The sequence below is a fragment of the Eutrigla gurnardus genome (assembly GCF_963514095.1).
Source record: "Eutrigla gurnardus genome assembly, chromosome: 8".
Taxonomy (NCBI): Eukaryota; Metazoa; Chordata; class Actinopteri; order Perciformes; family Triglidae; genus Eutrigla; species Eutrigla gurnardus.
This window is the reverse complement of record NC_139922.1, coordinates 15,416,216-15,438,317: the sequence shown is the minus strand read 5'-3', so window position 1 is coordinate 15,438,317 and position 22,102 is coordinate 15,416,216. Positions and strand designations below refer to the sequence as shown.

At 43.6% G+C, this 22,102-nt stretch overlaps 1 protein-coding gene across 11 annotated transcripts in view; it reads right to left on the bottom strand.

Moving 5' to 3' along the window:
• Positions 1 to 9,044: 9,044 nt before the first annotated feature.
• casz1 (castor zinc finger 1) overlaps positions 9,045 to 22,102 on the bottom strand; it is a 95,168-nt gene continuing 82,110 nt past the window's right edge. For 8 of the 11 annotated variants that reach the window (XM_084015747.1, XM_084015744.1, XM_084015748.1 and 5 more), the window contains 6 exons: positions 21,880 to 22,078; positions 20,942 to 21,113; positions 19,290 to 19,438; positions 16,004 to 16,211; positions 14,831 to 15,193; positions 9,045 to 14,066 (listed from right to left, as the gene is read on the bottom strand). In XM_084015747.1, coding sequence (XP_083871873.1) covers positions 12,793 to 14,066; positions 14,831 to 15,193; positions 16,004 to 16,211; positions 19,290 to 19,438; positions 20,942 to 21,113; positions 21,880 to 22,078 — 2,365 coding nt within the window. In that variant the 3' untranslated portion in view covers positions 9,045 to 12,792. The remainder of the gene's footprint in view (positions 14,067 to 14,830; positions 15,194 to 16,003; positions 16,212 to 19,289; positions 19,439 to 20,941; positions 21,114 to 21,879; positions 22,079 to 22,102) is intronic. The other 3 variants (XM_084015749.1, XM_084015750.1, XM_084015742.1) reach the window with 1 other exon arrangement.

Here is a 22,102-nt window from a genome sequence, read left to right as displayed (position 1 = left end):
ATATGCAGACTTTGATGTTTAACATTGCTGGAGTTCACTTTGGAGTCCATCCAATACTTAAAAAAAACCAACCAGTCAAGATGATTTCCTCTGGATCGAGTGTTGGACTGAGGTTGTGAAGTCGTCTCGGCACCGTTTAGATGGACAGTTTGTCATGCCGACTTCCGTTCAACTGTGTTATTCATGTTTGGTGCAATCAATCTTAATCAAGCTGTATCCTGATTGGCTGCGGCTTCAGAGGTAGCTGAAATGCTTCCATGTCAGGAGTGTACTGTATGAGACGGATCCATAGCATTGATCCATAGCAGACGTTCCCAAAATCATAGCTGTGGAAAATGCATATCCCAACAAACTGGTGCACAATTTCCTTTTGGGTAATAATGCTAAGATTCAGTGATTCATTGTGATTTGTATTTGAGAAAGAGAGGGTGGAAGCTGTTTCACACAGGTCGCCGATAATTCCAAGAGAATTCTTTGAGCAAAAAAAAGCCAATTTCTTTCCCTCATCCAGGGGATTCCAAGTATTGCCGTGCGTTATCAAGTGTATGAATTTAATTTATCTGGGTCTAAATGATCAATAGCATTTCACATATTGATGAGGTGTATAAACTTCTCTGAGGTTCGATACCACATCCCTTTGTAATCCATTAACCTCTCCCTGGAGTTCAGGCCAACCTTAGATTTATAGGGACCCTACTGTAATAAATCCACTTGTACATCATTTAGTGTCTTAGGGGATTTGCAGTGCAATCCTGTCCAGAAAGCACCAATCTATCCTCCCCTCATATTCTCATCTACATTTTAAAAGTGGTACAACATCCACTGCTATCTCTGCATACCCGTTCAGACACCTCATGCCTGTACCGACACACTTCCTGGGTGGATCTGCTGCGTCCGCCAGTAACCAGCGCCTCTCGCTGTGGCAAACGCAGTGAACGATTGTTTCTCCAAAGCAACACCTTGGTTTTGACACCATTTGGCTCCCCGGTTGGGAGCCTTAACCTCATCAATCTTGCTGCTAAACGGAGAGCACTCAATAGGGTAGTGTATCGACGCGCTCTGAACTCCATTGTTCACTGGAACTGAGCACTCAGCAGGTTAGAGGGCTGAGTGTCTCCTCGGATCAATGCAAGGGTTGTTAGCCCACAGCAGCCAGTTAGAGGGCCGGCGTGATCTGTCTGCGCCGCGGCACACATCTTCCCTTAAAACTCCTTCTTGAGTCCTTGAGAAGTTGATCATGGTCCAGCTGTTTTTCAGGACTCATGCCAGTTTACACACATCACGTTCTTGAAGCTTCAACCTCCACGCGACATGGCTTCCTGACGTCTCTGAGGCGTCCTGTGAAGATTTGCATAGAGAGGGTCACGGACAATGCAGGAAGAGGAGGCCTGAGGACGCTGCTTCCTCTTCCCTGCCAGATAACAAGCATGTGGCGTGCACCTGGGAGCAATGTGATGTAATACTTTGATTTGTGACAAGGCCTGTGGAACTCCACTGGTTGCTTTACCCCTCTGGAAATATCCTTTTATTCCTCAGGAATCCTCCTTTTGGAATGATGTTATCAACATCTGCAGTGAGAATCTGTTAACCGTCTTTCAAGATGTTCTCTTCTAAGTCTCTTGTGTGTTTTTTTTTTTTCAGGAATCCTGACTTTTTCAGGAATCCTGACTTTTTCAGGAATCTTGAAATATCTTCACATCTGATATTCATGTTTAGATTAACTCTGGTGATCCTGACCTTTCACCTGACCTTTCTCATCAGGAGGTCGAGCCTCACGGCGCTGCAGACTCTTGGCCTTGTCGAGAACAGTCCCAGTTTAATATTCCACGTAAGCTTATGATTCGCTGGACGAGCCGGCCCAAACTTTTCTCTGACTGATGTTTTTCCTCGACAGTGCTTTCAGCGGTGAAAGCAAGGCAGCGTGGGTCACCTCCCAAAGCTCTCCGCGACTGTCTCTCTAAAAGCAGCTTAGCAGCTCTGAGCGGCCGCTCAACGCCGGCTCCTTCCTGGTGAAAATGAGAACATTTGACAAGCCAAGGTCACCGGGGGGCTTTGCCTGTATAAGGCTTCAATCGCGGGGGCCCCGGCGAACACTGCAAAGTCATAAAGCACTTTGTCATCACTCGCTATATAAACTCTCAACAATCAAGTGGGATCACATTCCCTCCCTCCCTCTCTGTGTGGCCTGTGTCATTTGATTTTCTCCTGGCGCTGGTTCAAATCCAAATGGAGTATGTGGATAGTGGAAAGGCTGTCACGCGGAAGGCTGTTGGGCCTCTTTTGAACCTGAAAGGAAAGCTTTACTCACCTTATTGGCAGATAGAGGAAAGCGCTGGTGAGGAGCAGTGAGGGGGGGGGATCTTAAAAGACCGGGATGTGGGCGTTGGCTGGCAGTATTTATGAATGGTCCAATAATACGCCATCTGGAGCACGGCGGCCATGAGAACACGAAGGTAGACCAGAGATCGGGGGGGGTAAAAAACGAATGCTCTGGTCCTGGGCTGGTGGAGAGCAGCGTCTAGATTAGATTGGATTATCTGAGGGAAGGCCTGTCAGCCTGCTGAGGGACCGCGGCTGCAGGCGGCGCGGGGGCAACAGGTGCACCACTCGCCAGCGTTTGTGCAAATTAGACTAATCACTGGGCCTGACTGTGGAACACCTGAAGCATGCTAGCGGGCAGGAAGAGGGGGGGGATGGGGGGAGCAAATAAAGCGGGATAGAGAGTTCAACTGCTGTCTTCTTCATGGCTTGTTGCACTCACAATGGGGCTCATATTCTGTTTGCACAGCTATCCGACTCTTAGGAACCTGAACAGCAAAGACGAGGAGTTTGCAGCTGCGCTAATTGAAATGCTAATATTAGCATGCTAACATTGATGACGCTAAAATGATCACATTTAGCATCTTTTAGCATGTCGTCAGTTCTTCAGGGATTCAGTCGTAATGGAAAACTGTATCTGATGATGGCGCTAGCTGGAAAGGTTTTACAGTCCATCCTCAGGGGGACATTTTGTTCTCAGAATACATATCATTTTAATGTATTTTGTAGGTCTGTGATGACTATATTTAGGTTTTTAAAAACCCTGAACCTTTACATAATAAACAAGTGGCCGTAGCTTTCTAATTCTATTTGCTGAGGCCCGAACTTTCCCCCATCGTAAGCCTTGTGTGAGAATCGATGGGTGAAGTGGGGCGGTCTGTGAAAAAGGGGCGAAGGCCACACATTCACCGACCTTGTCCTCCAAAATTGGCAAGGATTGTCACAGCGAAATGCAATCCGCATTTCCATGCCCTTAGTTAGGAGGAGAGCGGGTGAAAAAAATAATCCCAAAATCCCTCAGTGGACACCCAATGTCTTGTTTTGGAGGGTCTGCGGTACTCACAGAATTCTTCTGGTAACAGAAACCCGCAGCGAATGATGGACGTTTTCTATTCTTAGCATCGGCAGAATCTTCCCAACCTTTGCTTCTTCCATGCTACAAATATCACATTGCTGATGTATTCCATATTAAATTACTGAGTTTTAAGCGAGCGGGGCTGTGCAGTGTCTGTTATCAACATCCATAATGTGGAAGATTAGCACACACATGATGCCCACCTGTTGCTCTGTTTTATGAAGGTCACAGCTGTGATACTGAAACCGGTTCTTTTTAAAGGCTCTCGTGATGTTCGTGGGTGGGGAGTGGGGGTTTTCAACAGTCATTCAACAGAAATAAAGCTGATTTGTAATGCTTTACTTTTAAATGTATTGCAACAGTAGACGACACAAATCTGTCAAACTTTAACCTACTGCAGGCTGCTGGGTATTCTCTTCACACTGAACCACATGTGGTCTTTCAAATGTCACAGTTGTCACGTTTCTGTTTAACCCAAAGTTCTCCGTCGTGTCCTCTGAGACAATACCGCGACGGCAAGGCGTCTTTCTTTTATTTAACCATATTTTCTTCTCAGAATACTTAGTAAACACCCAAAGAAGGACACAGGAAATGTTATTTTTCCTTGCATGTCTTGCAACATCATTGTAACTTGAGGAAATCAATGTGAGTCAAATATAACTCAGCCTGCCTGAGCAGGATATTATTAATTAACCACCAGCTAACTGTTAGTTTGCCAATCATTCCATAGCTGCACTGTTGTGTTGTTAATTAGTTGCTTTAGCTATTTAAAGTGATTGGACTTTGAACTGATCACTTTTAAGCTATGTTTAAGTTTTATATTTATATTTATTTATTTGAAATACCAGAAATTGAATCCTGTATTATTCAGCATTGATTGATTGTAATTTGTGCAGTATTGCAAACCTATTGCGCATTTTCTTCATATTCTCATATTTTTCAGGAACTGGTCTCCTCTGATATGCCAGCATTTCTATGTATTTAAAGATATATATATATATCTTACTGTTTGGCTTCAACGTTTATGACCAAATCTTTTTTCTTTCTTTTTTGTCTGACCTGTGACTGCTGCTAGTTGAAGGTCAGAAATGATATGAGCGACACGTCCTGCGTCATGAGACCACGTAAATGAGACTCGATCCGCCCGGTGGCCTAGAATATGAGAAATGTATTAAGACTGATTGATAACAGGTGTGTGAGTTAAGCGTCCTCACATTCGGTAATGACCAACTTCCCCGTTCTATGAACAAACAAGAAGAACCACTTTAAGGCGCTTCAGGAGAAAATCATAATTTCCTCCCACAGAAATTGCAGTTGAAAGGCTTTCAGGGCATTAACATGAGAATGACTCACGGCGTGCCGCTGCCAGGCTCGAACCGTTTTTACAGCTCTGTCAAAACGCTGTCCGCCGTGTGTTCTCAGCCATCATCGCAGAGCACAAAACACCGCGTTGAACCATTCCAGCTTATTGTCGGCCAACATGCCAGGCTTTTTTTTTTCCCCCCTGAAAGAAAATGATCCCATTCCCCTCGGACTCGAGTCAAATTAAGCAAATTTACAGCTTAGCACTTAAGAATTCTCCATTTGCCAAGAAAGCAGCGGCGGCGGACCTCACTTGCCAGTTAGCAGTGCTGCGTTGTGGCAATTGAAGTGAGATGAGAATTACTCTGGCCTCTGAGAGAGCACCGGGCCATTAGATTTTTTCTTTTTCTTTTTTTTTTTTTTTTTGCTCCAAGCGCACCCCTTTTGGATGGAGACTTATAAAGTGATGAAAGACTCCCACTCAACTCCCGAGACCTCTGGTCCAATTCTGAAGCGAACTACTTGAAGGGTAATGGCCGCGTGGCGACGAGCCAGCCTCAATCAGCCGTTTTCTGAACCCGTTTCTGGTTGCTGTCTGCTACCAGTTGTTTGTTCTGCTGGCAAAGTCGTGTTTAACTCCGGGGATGACTAATCTGTGCAATGGGCAAACTCGCGGCAAAGTAAAACAAATAGAACACAATGTTTGGTATTTCTTAGTAAACATTTATGTAACAGGGATGACGGGAGGCTCGTTTTTCACACGCTGTTTAAAGGGCCAAGGCTAATCTTTCTGCTGGATTCTGTTTGTGTTTGTGAGATGACAACTACGTGTTTACCAAATAACATCTCCCCGTGTAATATTACACCCCCCTCCCCCTTTATGAAACTGTGTTCACTTCAAACAGAGCTCACAGAAATACAGGAACTGTTTTTTAAGTTTCATTTTAAACACGATTTGAACTCCCGGTCAAAGACGTGATCACACTAACTTTTCACCAGCGGGTGTTAAATACCTGAATGTCTGATGATGTCATTTACATTCACATTGTTCTCATAAACCGGAATGAACGTCGGCTACAATTCCTGCCTTCGAACCAACCCTGACTTCTCTGAACAAAAAGACATTTTCATCAAAGAGAAATAGACAATGTGGGTCATTACATGACGATCCTATCAGCAGTTTCCGGACAGTTTGCTCAACTTTTGTTTTGTTTTGTTTTTTTCTGTGAGAACCCAGCCTGGAGTTGAATCCAGTTTTTCTGGTTTTTGACGTTAATAACCACACAGCCGTTTGTTTGTTTTCACTGACTGCATGTTCCATCAAAACTGTGAGAAGAATGCTTTTGTTATCTTTGCGTCCAACAGAAGAAAAATGTGTTGAAAAGATTTCTCGATACACCACCCACTAAAGAATGTGAGGTGTGTTTATGGGGGAAAAAGAGAGAGAGAAATAAAGTTACCCAGCTTAGAAACTAAACACACAGGTGTTGCACAAGAGAAACAATATCTGATTCAAAACCTGCTGAGCACATTCAGAAGTCGATCCGTGCTGATGGGATGAATGGGATAATTATATATTTGTATATTTGGAGTAGGATGAAGTCGACACTCGTCTGCCCGGTGGTTGCTATGTTGAAAAACGTAACAACAACCTAGTTCTCTTAGTGTGGTTGGATTTTAAATGTTGGAAATAAAACGGATGGAAATCTCTCGTTTTTTCGCAGATCTTTCAGCTGCTTCTGTGTTTGAACCCATTTCTTGTTACAGCTCAGACTTTCCTACGGGTCGTTTTAGCCGTGCTTCTTCAAATTACATGGACATTCTTCTTATTTAGGTCACTGTGTTGTAGTTAATGTATCATTTTCCCCTCCGTTTTATTCTGAAATGTTCATATTTTCTGAGCTGTTGCCGAGTATAGATCCTTATTTTGAAAAGTGCTCTGTTTTTTTTTATATTTATATTACAATGCAGGGCACCTTGCCCGAAGCGAACAGACTCGAGATGACAGCTAGGCTCCCCAAATAAAGATGCCAAGACCATCTCAGACCCCAGTCGCACACGTCGCACCGCAGCATATCTAAACAGAGCCACATAAGGCAAAGCTGCATGTTCCTATGGCCCTGCATCCAATAAGGTCTTGTTAATGGTAAATTGGATGAGTGTGTGTCCAATTCTCCATTTCCTCAGAGGTGTCTCGGCGAGCAACAGCTGCTACCAATGGCAAAGCCGCTTTTTTCACACAGCCCCCTTTTCCGCCGTGTGACCGAGGTCTTTCCAAAATAAGCCCATACACATGCAAAAATAGATAAATGGACATCTATTGCAAAGGGCAGCAGATTTAAAGAGAGGTCTAACTGGGACAGAGCGCTGAAAGAGACGGGCGGGGGGGAGACATCTCATCCAAAAAACGTGAACTATAAATGGGCCAATGAAGCCGTAAAATGAGCGGCGCAGCCGTGTCATGCACACATGATACGTGATATAGTGTGTACCTGTGGGGCCTATCAACAACCAGCGGTACTGATGACAAAGATACCAGACACGGCAGCCTATTCATTTTATGTAAAAGGCTTCTTGACTTTTTTGTTTTTTTGTTGGTGTTGAGCTGAACATTTTTGTTAGGATCCACTTTGACCAATATACAGCGCGCCGCGTACTGAGCGGGACATTTACATTTAAATCAAGCATTTCTTTTGCATTTCCGTTCTGCAATTCCTTACGCTGCGTTTCTACGGGACGGATGGGAAACATCCTCACGTGTAAGACTTCTGCTTATATATCTGGTTCTTTAGCTGCTAAATGCTGATGTATTTTACTTTTTACTTCTTTTTTTTTTCATTAAATCAGCATTTGCTAGTCCGATCTGACCCAATTGTTAGTGATATCATGTCTGCTTCAGGAACATTATTGTCCCATGAAAGAAAAAAATGTAAAGGCTGAAATCATGTGACCGTGGAAGCATCAGTCAGACTAGGCAGATTAAGAAACAGTCTGTTTGGATGGTGTGTGCCTGGAGACGCCGTTGGCAGACAGACGGGGAGTGAACTGAACTATATCGTACAGATCACGTCTCACTGAATGTATGTCGGCCTCAACACACACACAGAGACGCTGCAGGTACTCTGTCATCACACTGTAGAGTACATACAGTCCAAACACACTCGGCCAATCGCAGCCTGTGAGCCTTGATCTAGAGTCCTTTTATGTGACACCCGTACACTCAAATATGTTCACAATATAGTGATAATGATGTAATCGCACGCTTTATCACCCTTTTCTAAAGGCTTCATGTGCCGCCAGCTCTAGAAAAATAGACACGTAATGTATATTGTCACACATTTGTAATTCTCTCCATACATCTACAGTTGAATATTCAGTATTTAGATATATATTCTTAATTTAAACCTAGTATTGTGATATTTGTGCTGTTATTTATAGTCTGTTGTTTTATAGTATATATCAAACATCTGATATTTCTCTCATTTATCATCAGAACTATCCAGATTTAATTTGCACTTATTTCATAATGCATGTCAAATTTGTTTATCACAACCGGCTGATATTTAGCTTTCTGCATTTTTATACTTTTATCTTTTTACTTTTAAAATGTTCCTGCGTTTCTTTATTGGTTAGTGTGTGAATACCATTTCATCCGCCTTTATTTCTCTGCGTCCTTTTGCTTTTTTTTTGTTCCGGTAGTGATGGAGCGTCCTCGCAGGTATTATTAGAGTTTCATCTCATCTTATATGATCACACTCTCTGGCTTCTTGGCTGGCACATTTTTCTCTCTGAGCCTCTCCAGCTCTCCTTCTCCGGCTGTATTACCGCAGACTTGGGAACAGGCAGGTCGGTGAGTCCAGGGCGCGCAAATCTTCATAAATCCTTCCACAGTGGCTACCCTCTTCAGACTGCACTGTACAATATCTGTCTTCATCTAAGAGTGCACAGGCCCAGCCACCTGCTTTTCCTCTGTCCCCCCCACATCCCCCCTCCCTCTGCGCTTTGTGAACTTAATAAAAGCTGCCATTAAGCAGCGCTTCATCTGTTTGGGCCCTAATCTGCCTTATAGGCATCATGTGACCACATATGCAGGGCACACCTGTCGTGTGTGTTCCCAGCCCCGACTGCCGCCTCCCCACACGCCTCGCTCTCTCACTCAACCTGTTCCTGGCACATCAACCCGCCGCATGTCAGCCGCGGCCAGCACGCATGCACACGTACTTGGCATTTCAATATACACAGCCCAGCTTTGTGTTTTGTGAAAAGGTAGAAAGAATGCAAAGATGCGTCATACTCCTCTTTGGCATTAAAAAAAAAAAAAAAAGACATCGACACTGAAAACGGGGCCTAAAGTTGTTCAGTATGTTTTTATTTCAATGAGTGAAAAGCTTAATCTTTGCATAAGACATGCAGAAATAGAAGAAGAAACATAAATATAGCACAATGAAGATGAACAGCACTGTATCCAAGTGGAAATAAGCAATACGTCAAGAGCGAGTAGTAGTGCTGAGGGCAACAAATTCAAGTAAAAAAATTGCTTCATTGTCTTTCTTTTCATATAAAATGTCTCACGAGTCGAGCCAAATTGAACGCAAATGGGAGATGGCTTTTAGTCCAAAAGTGCAATATATTTTACAAAGTCTAAAATGTTGCTCTGTTTATCCACTACGCTGCACTAAGCAGGAGGCTTTCATCGAACATTTTTTCCCCCCCAGCAGTGGAAATACATCTCAGTTTATTTCCCCACCACTTTTTTATACCATCCTTTTTACTCCGTTAATTAAAACAGTAAAATGATCTGTCGTTTCTGCAGCAGCCTATGCAGGATTTGGAGGTCGTTTCCGTCTGGTTTTTGTGTAATATAATTTTCATGTTTATTCTTTTTTTCTGGTAGATTATATACAGGATGCCAGCTGGCTGACAGATGGTGATGCCTTTACCCAATTTTTTTCCTTTTTTTTTTTTATTAAAAAAAAAAAACATCACAAGGAAGAGAAGGAGGAAGGACAGGAACAGCTGTAGACGAAGGGACAGAGAGAACCAGCACATTGGCCACTGGGTGACATAAGGGGAGTGGGAGGAGAACCAGCACATGGCTCTGGGCAACAACAAAAAAAAAAGAACTAAAAAAAAAAGTGCCCTGTTAACACTAAACAAGACACAGAGAGCCATCTTGTTAGCAGTAGCAGGCCTCTAAATCTCCCTAATGGTCCTCAGCACTGATCTCGTTCTCCCACCAGAATGTCAAGCACGGGCGACCCCAACAACAAATATTGTTGACTCCTCTACCTGCATGAATGCAGATGTTTTTTTGTCTTTTTTTGTTTTTTGTTTGTTGGTTCCTTCAAATTCTGGGACATAAAAGTCTCCCAGTTGGATTTAAAGCGAAGCAAAATGGGGGGGGGGGGGGGGGGGGGGTGCACAAGGTCATGAAATATGAATCGAAGCTCTGAGCAGCTGGAACAAAGTCACAGGTCCCTGTTCTTACAGCCGTGGCCAGTTTGTCTCTCTCTCTCAGGGAGACACGCGCGCTTACTTCAGTGTCACTGACAGATAGAAAAAGAGAGCGAGTGAGCGCCGCCGTGACCTTTTGCCCTGCTGTCTTCCAGCGGCACCATTCCCCTCCACACGGGACCCAAAACGCCCTCCAGCTGAAACACTATCGATCACTACATGTGTATTGTTATGATAATTATATTTTCTTTATTTTCAACTTTTTACAAATCCGGCTATTTTACACCCTGACACACACACACACACACACACACACACATACTGAATTCAAGTGCACAACGTCTCCCCGCCCCTACGGTTGTCTGATGAGAAAACAAAACAAATGTTGCAACGACTCTGCTGTGCAGCAGAATCCCGGGAGACCCCTCGGTCTGTGAACGAGGCATGCCCACAGCAAAGTAAATATAAACTGAGAATTTCAATTAATGGAAAAAAAAAAAAAGCAAAAGCACACACGGAAAAAATGACAATGAATAAAATGAGTCCTTAAATAAAACAGAAACATTGAAGAATTAATTCAAATCAGTGTATTTTAGTTTGAGCTTCTGACATAGTTTGGAGAAAGAAAGAAAAATATATATACTGCAAACATCATAACGGAATTTGCCAATGCTACAGTATGAACAAGTTATTCCCAAAAATCTGGGGTAATTAAAAAAGGTCACGCACACAAGCAAACTATGATGAGGCTATTTGAATTTTTAACTTTTTATTATTCATTTCTCCTCTTTTAAGGGTTTTCTTTTTAAAGGAAGCTGTTCATCAAAGAGCATTTTGTTCATATATAGTTATTTTTTACAGAGGAAAATACTGTACAACCTTTTTTTTTTCTTCTCAAAACAATCTGGAGGAATATCATCTACACACATTATTATTCCCTATATTATGATCATTTATTTCCAATGCCAAGCTCAGGAGATAATTCGTGATCAATGTGTCCACTTCTCGGTCGAACATATTTGCTCAATATAAACCAGAAGGTGGCTTTGACAGATTTATAATTTAGTACTACAGTAAGTGAGCATTGCCATGAACTTCTTAAGAATTCATTTAAAATCACAGTCCGTATTAGTGTTTCTCATCAGGGCGCCATTTTTCCTGGCGCGCCCGTTTCCTTTTTTTCTTTTTTTCAAACTGTCGAATCACAGAAGCAAAAATAAAAACCAGTCTTTAAATAAATCACTGAACAACAGTTCTTTGTCACACTAACATCTATTTGTGCATTAAAGCAAAAGTGAACTAAAACAACATCTTTAAAGCAAAATTCCCTGTTAAAAGATATATATCATATTTTTTTTTCAGACGGTAAAAATAAACCTAAAAAGTGCAATAACACCCTAGAAATTTCTCATTGGAAGGTCACATAAATATTAAATAAAAACCATTACAACAGGAGCTCAACCACAGCCATAGTGAATGGAAACAAAATGCCATTGAGACATTTTCGGTCTGTAAATTTTCAACATAAAACACACCTGCCCCCACACCCCCCTCTCCACTCTCTCTGCATCTGAGTGACTCATCGTTTTCTCTGGCCAGTGCGTCCGCCCCACCCCCACCCACCCCAACGTCCTGACTCTGGGGCCGTTAATCACTACCTCGCCCACTTACAGATCGATATGCTTCTGACTAACAACACAACAAAACAACATTGTAATGCAAAGATGCAAATGGTAACAAAAATATCTTTTTTTTTTTTTTAAATATGCTTATGAGTTATCATCGTGGTCAGCTAATATAAAAGTGCATTATTCACACACAAAACTTGATTCCTCCGCAGGGTTGTAAAATTACAAGGGCTGAGCTTGGTTTTGGTGCTAGTCGAACTTTTCTAGCAGAATGTCAGAGAACTGTTGAGACCGGTGGCTTGCTGGACGCCCGACTGCCGAGACTGACGAATATTTACTGGTCAATTCCACATGTCATTGAGAAAAAACAATAAAACCTCTGAGAGAGACTGGAACAAGCAAAATGTAACTCCCTTTTCTCTCAGTGTTTAACAATAATAATAAGTATTAATAATAATACAGAAAAAAAAAAGATCAAATGTTTGAACGCATTCTGTTTCCCCTTAGTGATTCACGTCCCTTTTACTATGTATTCACGGCCCTGTGCCAGCAATTTCCTTTTGTATATCATCGTCCACACACACACTTACATATATAGTTATATAGAGAGATTTGTTTTTGTTTTTCTAACATTTTCTTTTTTTTTTCAATCCACACACAAAAAAGTGAAAAAAATTAAAATAAATTAAAGTCAAACATGCACGCACACAAAAAGACTGATGTGTAGTAAAATGCTTTACATTGCTGCCCCGCGTGTAAACCAGGGCCTAATTCTGTGTCTCCGTTCATATTTTTTTTTTAATGCATAATTGAATTAATAATGTTGGTCATCTTGTAAACATCATAATAAATCATTTTAGGCCGTCATTTTTCTCCACGCCGCTGTTGTTGTCGTCATTTTTTGTTGTCATCGGAAGTCTCTTAGCATGATAAATGAGGCCACTTTCATTTTTGTTTGTTCATAGTACACAGAGTATTTCTTCAGTCCCCAACAGTCACTGATAGTTTTTTCTTTCATGGGTCAACGTCTTGCTTTTCCAGTTGGGAAGTATCAGTGTGGTTAACAGAAGCCTCAAAACTCTCGCCATTGTCCTTTTCACCATCGGGCTCTGCCATCGAATCGTCGTTCGAGTCACTGTTGAGCTCCGCCTCCTCCTCCTCTTCCTCCTCGTCCTCTTCCTCCTCGTCCTCTGCGTGCGCCTCCTCCTCTGGCGACAGGTCATCTTCAGCCTCTCCAGATGTTCCTGTCGTGTCGTCCTGAGCTGCCGGCATTACCAGCGGGGTCGCTGGGCTGTGGCTGTGGCTGGATCGTGCCACGTCGTGGTGCATTTTCTTGCTGAGGTCCAGTGAGTCGCTCAGACCCAGACCGACTGCGTTCTTCAGGAAGAACAGGGAGCTGCTGGTGTCGGTCCCAAGGTTGAGGGAGCCGTCCAGGCTGATGGACGGCGGGTACAGGTGGCTATACTCCGAGCCGATGCTGCCTGTCGGGTAGAGCATGGAGGGCGCGCTGCTGTTGATGCTGCGAGACAACCCGTGGAAGCCGCTAGGCGAGGAAACGGAGCGACCCATGGAGGCCGGCGGGGCTGCGGACACGCTTCCTCCCAGGTGGAGTAGCCCTTCCTGTTTGGGCGACACTGACGGAAGCTCGCCCCGCTCCTGCTTCTCATGCTTCCTCTTGTGGGAGTCCATCTGGGACATGCCCACCACCGTGTGCTTGCACTCGGGGAAGGTGCAGTGGAAGTGCGAGCACTTGAGCTTATACTTGCAGTCGGGGACCTCGCAGTCGACGCTGGAGCTGAACTGGCAGAAGCCGGCGGCGCTGATCACATCTTGCTTGCCGTGGTGCTTGCGGTGGGCCGTCACCTTGGTGCTGTCGGTGCAGCGGAAGCCGCAGCGCAGGCAGTGGAAGTGGGTGCTATTGCCGGAGAACTGGCAGTCGGGGAAGTTGCAGCTGAGCGAGGATTTGAAGCGCTTGAAGTCATCCAGGACCAGGTTGTCCACGCGGTCGTGGTGCTGCGCGTGCTTGTACATGTGGGTGCGGCCGCAAAACTTGTAGCCACAGTTCTCGCGCGTGCAGTGGTAGTGGGTCACCTTGAGCGAGAACTGGCAGCCCGGGTCCTTGCAGTTCTCGTAGAGGTCATAGCGCCTGAAGCCCTCCAACATCATGCCCTCGTCCAGCATCTTGCGCGACGACGCGGTCTTGCGGCGCTTGCCGAACGGCGACATGTCCTCGATGATCCAGAAGCGCTTCTTTGCGCCCGTGGCCGTGGGAATGGAGATGGTGTTGCCTGGAAGAAAGACGGAAGGAAGCACTTTAAACAATGATCACTTGGTTCGCAAAGTAGAACTACAAGCAAATTACACGTTACGAGCCTGTCCTGGTGGAAACTCTAATGTGCGACCTTACTCAGCCAGAAGTTTTTCACAGCTGAGTAAGCACAGATAACTTGTTTTATTCCTAATTCCCACAATGATTAAAGGGGGGTTGGGGGGTGGGGGGGATGATAGATTGACTTTGGAACATGACACTTTTACAGGGTGTCTCCAGCCTCCAAACTGAGGCGGAGCTGTGGGTCTTAACCGACCCTCTTATCTCCATGTTGTTTTATGAGGGGCACCCACTTTTGGTACACCCTGGGGTCACTGCTAATGATGAGATCCCTGTTCTACAAGACGGGAAGCAGTGGGCCTCAATAAACTTGCGGCGTGATGAAAATAAGAGGCTGGCGATGCAGCCTTGTTAATGTAATGTTAACAAGGCCCAGGCTTCAAACTACAGGTGCCAAATGTACTGCTCTATCTCTCAATCCTAGCAATACTAAAAGTGGAAACAATCGCAAAAGTATTGGTGAGATAATTCTATTCAGTAAGCATGCACATTTCTACATCCATGTTTTTTGGGGGGTTTTCTTTGCATGCTGGAAGGTCCCTTTTATTTTGCTGTCTTTGCACAACAATACTGCAGGGAAAGACTGGATCACACAGTTAGATACTGCACACGACTCAATTGAGAGTGACAGCTGCAGTGTTGGTTTGCGCGGGGGATAAGTACCTGCAGCATCCTGCACTATAGGGACGTCATTTTTAACCGGAGACGGAGTGGCAATGATGGGGCTGAAAGCTGGTGTGTTGGTTGGCATGACAACACTCCGAGTGGCTCCCAGAGAGGCGCTGAGCAGAGAGTATGACAGACAGGATGGAGAGAGGAGGTATGGGAGTGAGGAGAGAGGAGGTCGGAGGAGAGCAGGAGGGAGGGGTGGGGCCTGGGAATGGAGGCCAGGCTGAGGGAGGGAGAGGTGAGGTGGTAGTGGTGGTGGTGGTGGAGGAGGAGGAGGAGGGGAAGAAGGTGCATTTTGGGTAGCGCTAGTGTCAGCAGGGGTGGTAGGAGCAGAAGTGGTGGCGGGCCAGCCTTGTCCTGGAGAGACAGGTTGACCAGAGAGGGTGAAGGACAGACAAGAGGGGTAGAAACAGACAGACGGGTACACACACACACACACACACACACAAGACCACACACACACACACACACACACACACACACACAGAGGGATGGGAGGTAAAAAGGGAAAGATAAAAGATAAGAGAATGATACAAAATGAGGCCCATTCAAGACAAGTAACCCAAAGACCAGCCAAAACAACAATGATGAGAGTAGTGGATAATATTGACAACACATGGAGAAATGTGAAAATCACAGCAGGCTCAGATTTAGAAAAAAACAAGCAGAGGAGAATCCATCTATTCAGTATGTTTGAGGGGAAAGGAGGCTGTTTCTCCTTTCCTTCCCTTTCTCCCACAATTCAAAGTGCTAAAAAAGTGCTAAAGTAGACATAAAGCCACGGAATGATATCTGGCCAAAGGAAAATGTAATAAGCTACATACAGTGCAATAACTCAAACCACTGATGTACAAAATGGATGTTTTATGAGGATGACCAGGCAAACTGTAAAAGACCTTGTCCACGACTCAGAACATAAGAATACATTGTCATCAACCCCATATAATATGACTGGTGTGTCATTATGTTATTGATTGTAAATCAAACTACTAAATCACAAAATATGATTGAAGAATGAAAAGACACGTTTTTTTCTGGATAAAGTAGATGGATGTGGACTGAGTCAAGCATGATGTATGAAGCTGAATGTAAGGTTATAACACCTTTTAGACTACGCTATAATCTCACACTTAGACACCCCTCAGGTATTTTTTAACGCATTCTCACCTGCTGGAGAACCATCGTTGCCTACAGGTGTGCTGGTGCAGCTCCGGTCCTGGTTGGAGGACTCGGAGGAGAGGCCCAAGGGGCTGCCCCCTCCTCCCATATAGTCCATGTAATCATCAGTCTCATCCATGATGTTGGATGAGAAGCTGGAGTTCATACCAGGATGGGTTCCCATCATGCCGTCTGACCTCTGACCGAGTGGCATCACCTGGAAAACAAATGATCTTGTAAGTGATGCGCGGTCAGGACGGGGGTCGGCAGAGGGTCACCAAGCTAGACTGAAATGTTGAGATTACATGATTGTTATATTGATAATTTCTTCATCATTTTGTTTATTTAATTTAGTTATATCGGTTGCAACAGAGAGCCCAAAGGATAAGACATAACCGACCCCAGCCACAGCCTGTTCACCCTGCTGCCATCATTTTCTTTGCACCACTGATTACGTCACGGCTGTCACATGATTAAAACATGCCAGATCAATGGTGGCTAATGGTCCATCCATAACAAATACCGACATACATTTTTGTAATAAATACACTTATAGGCTACTATTCCCTCTTATGGAAATGATGTGAGTGAATTTAAGTTCCCCGGGTAAACAGTGATACCATGTATATGTGTATATTTGTTGGATCTGTACCTGCAATGACAATAAAATTTTATCTAACATTAATTCTTGTTGTGCATGTTTATGGAGTGTTTCGGGGTGATAATGACCAAAGCAGCACGAGATTAGTTCATACCTTACATTTTTTTTAAAGTGCAGTCAGCGTATGCGTTATCAATGCGCATCATGAGTCAATATCGCCTGAAACCGTTCAGGAGTGGAGAGAGACGAGAGAGCTACATGAACCACGTGACGAGTTCAACGCACCGACAGTAGCGGCGCGTGCCTCGTGTCACGTGACGTCCACTCCCTCTCGCGCTGGCTCGGCGCCACTCAGTGGGCCTTCGCAATAGCAGCTAGCTAGCTAGTACACAAGGAAATGTGTCACTGGGGGGGAATACCGTGAGCGGTAACGGTAAACCGACTCCGGACTTAGCGGAATTTCACCCAGCGGAAGGGGCGGACAATGCGAAGGTAACGAAAAACAAGGAAGTTTAAACAAACCGTTGTTGCAGTAGAAACCGTGGAAATCACAAACAAGGCTCAAATGTCAGTGGTGTTGAGATGTGTCAACAGCTAGTGATATTACATTTTTGGGAGGATTTAATGCCGTGAGTGATGACACAAAGGCACGCGGGTATCAGTGTGAGTATAGGATGTTTTACAAAAGTCTGAATGTGTTGACAAGTTGATGCACAAACATGATGTAGCTGCCTTAGAGCCCCCAAAAATTAAAGAGAAAGTGCCCGAAGCCATATTTATGCATAACTTTGAGCATACCATATATTTGGTGCTGTCATTACCAGCTAAATGAATTCCAGTAGCTGATGCTTTTCAAGACTTTTTAAGCTTTTTGTAGAATTTTCTGGCAAGAAAACCCACACCTTTACTAGATGGAGTGGTAAAAGGCCACATCCTATTTAGACATGTTTGATTCGGTGGGATTATAACTGTTCACAAACAGTCCAAGGAATGACGCCTGTGCTTGCTTATTTTTGACAGACAGCGATCTGCCAGAGACTAGGCTACCTGAGGCCACTCGACTTTTGAAGCTGGTATTATCTCCAGCTTCTACCACGGCATCTGTGGAGAGGATTGAACAGGACTTCCTCTGCAAATAAAGTAAGTACCCCCCTGTTTAAATAGATCAAATAAATAAATATATATGGCTTTTTCGAATAGTTCCAAAATGCATTAATGACATTGATATTCGAATCATTTTTTTAAACATACAGAAATATATCTCTCCCATTTATTGAAAAGAGATGGAATCATTTTCAAAATTCACGTTTTTATCTAACAAGTATATTCCACTTCAATCCATATTCGCTGGCATAGCCTTTAAAAAACACCACATTTTCACCATGGTCAGAACATAGTTTGCTCTCTGGCTAACAGCAATTTAACAACCATCGTTAAGCACATCTAAAATATGACAGCTGACTTCTTAAATGTCACTCAATGTCATGTCAATAGAAGCTTTGAATTCTGCCTGAATTATTTATTTATTTATTTTAACCATTTCATGGCTTTGTGTATGTTGTCCGATGCGTCGCCAGACGCTTAATTGTGTGTGGGTGTGCTTTTACACATTTTGTAAATGGCGTAAATAAGCTGTTTTTTACTGCTGCGCTGACAACATGATTTCTCTCTTTTTTTTCTTTTTTTCCTTTATCTTGGTGCGCCGTCACCAGATGCTGATTGTGTTTGGTTTCGGTGCAGTTTTGGCATTTTGTAGGACTGTACAAGCTGTATTGACTTCTCTCTCCTTTATTATTCACCCTGGTGACTGTCGCCAGATACTCATTGTGTGTTAGTGTACTTTCTGGGCATTTTGTTGGAATGAATAATCTGTTTTCTACTGGTGCGCTGTCACTAAGCCTTCTGCGGCTCTCTCTCTCTCTGTTTCTCTGTCTATCGGGTTGTTTATTCTGTTGTTTATGTGTACACAACCAGTGTAGACTTGACCTTATGTGATACAAACGTCTTAGAATATGGCCTGTCATTAATGCAGGTGTTGTCTCTTGGCACACAATCAAGCATTTCTCAAGGCATCAAAAGTCTAAATGAACGTCACACTTATGTCATTATATGAAGGTTCAAAATGAAGAAAGAACAAACAGAACTAGAAAATCAACATGTTTAAATGCACGTACAGGACAGGATGTACCGCAGAGGTAATGTTAGGAAATGGAGTATACTCAACTGTAAAAAAATGAAGAATGTCATGAGTGATTTGTCACTGACTGGTATGACAGGATAGGAGCTGTTTGCTCTTTTGCGCCAAATGAACCTGTTGACGCTTTCCCCAGAATCTGACTCATAAAAAAACACCAAAACCAACTAAGATAAATAAGTAACCAATAACCTTCTAGCAGCAAAAACCACAACTGGGAACTTATCACCTAAATGTGAAATTTACTTGAAAAACATCCGGGTACTAGGGTGAAAATCCATGAGCCTAATAATATGACACATTCTCTAAAAAGCTACACTGCATAAATACACACAATACGTTCCCCATTTAGTTTCTCAGTAAAAGGGCGTGTGAGTTTCAATAAACTGCTCCAACGCCTGTTTTTGTTTTTTTTTTTGTTTTTTTTGTGTTCAGCCATTGTTTTCAGACAGTTGCACTTTTCAGTTTGACATGTGTGTCACAGTTAACTGTGTTTGTACCTGGGATGGGACTCTGTCAAAGTTCTTCCCCAGCATCCGCCTCATGTGTTTGCGTGCGTGTGAGGTCATCTGGTGCTTGAGCAGGAAGGAGAACTGGCAACCCTCGCGGATGCAGTGGAAATGGCTGTTGACTTGGTTGTACTTACAACCTGCAAAAAGAAACCAGCGACAGTTTTTAAAACTCTCCGTTTGTAGATTAATTTCTCTGTGGCTCATCGTGAGACGTCTTGAGAGAACAGCCCACCGCGCTGAATGCAATAATATCAGTGTGACGGTGTTGTGATTAGATCAAACACAGAGTGAAATATTTTTAGTTTTTTTTGTTGTTTTTAATTTCATGATATGGCTCCGACAAAAGAGGGATCGCTTTCAAAGTGTTTGGGAGTGTACATGTAGGAGGAATATTAGATCACTCCGGTGTCACACTGAGCAAGTCAAGGCTTCTGTGCACTAAACCTGTGGAGCTCTTTTATTACACTGACATGCTTTATTCAATTAGGAATTTACATAAATAAATTCTCATTTTCTGTGGGCCAATAATGCACACACCCCTGCAAACCAAAGTAAATATACAATTATTACCATATTAAATTCATTTTTCAAAGTATCTCCATTGTCATTTTTCCTTTTGTTCACCATTGCGCTGCTGTCTGCTTCATATTCTTCTGTTCTTTTCTAGTGTTTTAACGCGTCTGGCTCTAATTGCTTTATGATTTCAAATTAAATGAATGTTCTGTTTTGTGCCTGTTAATCGAATACCATTATATAAAAGCAGGAAGAAATAATTGAAAGAGTAACATGCTGGGCAGGTGCTAGCATGTCAGTAACCATGGCACCCAGCTTAAGAGCACAACACATCTGTGTCATCAAATAGCTCTCGCACACACAATGTATGAAAACAAGCAAAGTTGAGCAAATAACAGTAACCCCCGTGACACCGAGGGCCCTTTGTGAGATGGAAACCAGGTAACATCATCAGCGGTGTGCAGTTTAATGTTGCTGCCATGGATACTGGCAACCCATCAATTGTTTATGACTGGAGTGCTAGCGATGGTAATCCTTTCTGTTTTTCCCCCAGCCCGAACAATACAGTTGGCAGATCAGGCTGGGGACAAAAAACAGCTGTTTAGGGCCTGTTTTTGTTTGCTTTGTATTCTGCGTCCTGAAAAGCTTGTGTAACCGCCTGGAAAAAAGAAAAAAAAAAAAAACGGATCACTTTTGATTCATTTCTGTGTGATGGCAGCGGTGGCTGTGAGGCGCAGCTTCGGAACACAAACAGGCTAAACCAGACACGCCGGATAATTAACAAACACAAACCTAATTGCTCATTTCTGACAGGGGCAAAAGGAAGAAGAAAACAACGTGGATGTGATTGCCCCCTTTGACGTTACTGCTCACATATAGTCTACCTTTGGGACTTGAGGTGCCATTGTGAATATGCAAAACACAGCAACAAACCCTATGAGGCGGACTTGTTTCAATCCTCTCAAACAACTCACACAGTCACTGTGTTTGCCGACGCCGTTCTCTCAACCTTTTTTAAACACAGCCAGCAAGTACCGATCTACAATCTTTCTCAAATGAAACACCTTTTTATTAAAAGACCAAAACTTCTACTGAAGTCATATTATGTCAGACGTATTTTTTCTTACCCAGCCTCCCACACTCCTCCCTCTTGGTGAAATATTTGAAGCCATTGGCGGCGCGGCGTTCTGCCTTCTCGTGCTTCTTGACATGCCACGGCAGCTTGGTAGTGATGTTGGTGACGAACATGCAGCCGGGCCGCAGACAGTGATAGTGGCCTCTCATCCTGAACTCGCAGTGCTGCAGAAAAAAACAATTTCAAGAGGCAAATGTGTGAGTCTTTGAAAAAGCCAAAGGAGTTGACAAATATTATTTGATCTTTCTTTGAACGCAAAGTTAAACTGAACACTCCTCTTTTGCTCATTCGGAACATCCCACATTTTTAAGCACGATTACTTTTTTTTTTTTTTTTTTGCAGCCCCCCCCTTTCAAACATGTCTGTACACCACCATCTGTTTGTGAGGCCCAGATCCCTAAGGACTGGACCAAATAAGATCTGCTCAGTTCAGGAGATGGAGACTCAAAGGAGGGAGAAGGAGTGTGGAGGAGGAGGGGGAGGGGGGGACTTTCTGTGAGAGGGGTGATTTTCGACACATTAATGAATTCATTTAAACGGTTTTCCAAATACGGGCTCATGAGAGCAGGCAGGGGCTGCCATTTAGGTTTCATTTGCGAAGCATTCCCCTGATTTTTGCCCTATTCCAGACAGCCTTGTTTACTGTGCAAGTGACAATGATTTATTGGGTAATATCAGCTAAATTGGCCTTTTCTGAGAGGAGAATGCGGCAGTCAAAATGACATCATTGACATATAAACAGGCATTACTGGGGTGAGTCGACTGTCTTTTTCAGCTGAGATGGAAGACGCCGAGCGGCGGTTGTGAAAGCCTTGAGTCAAATAACCTCAAATACTGGTCTAATAGATAGCATACTTCATGCTTAGAAACCTCTGGGAGATGACAGTAGGTGATTCAGCTCCTGGCTGCGTTATCAAGCCACACACTCACCTGGTTAGGACAGAGACACTGGAGAGAGTAGTAGGAAAACTGGTCGCGGACGTTGAGCAGGTTGTTGTTGGGGTTGATGTGGTCCAAACAGTGGGACTCGGCCTTGCCAGATGTCTTGCACACATACTTGCAATTCCCAAACAAGCAGTGGAAGTGGAACTTGTTCGAGTACTTACAGTCAGTAGCCAAACAGGGATCACTGGATGAATAAAAATGGAAAATG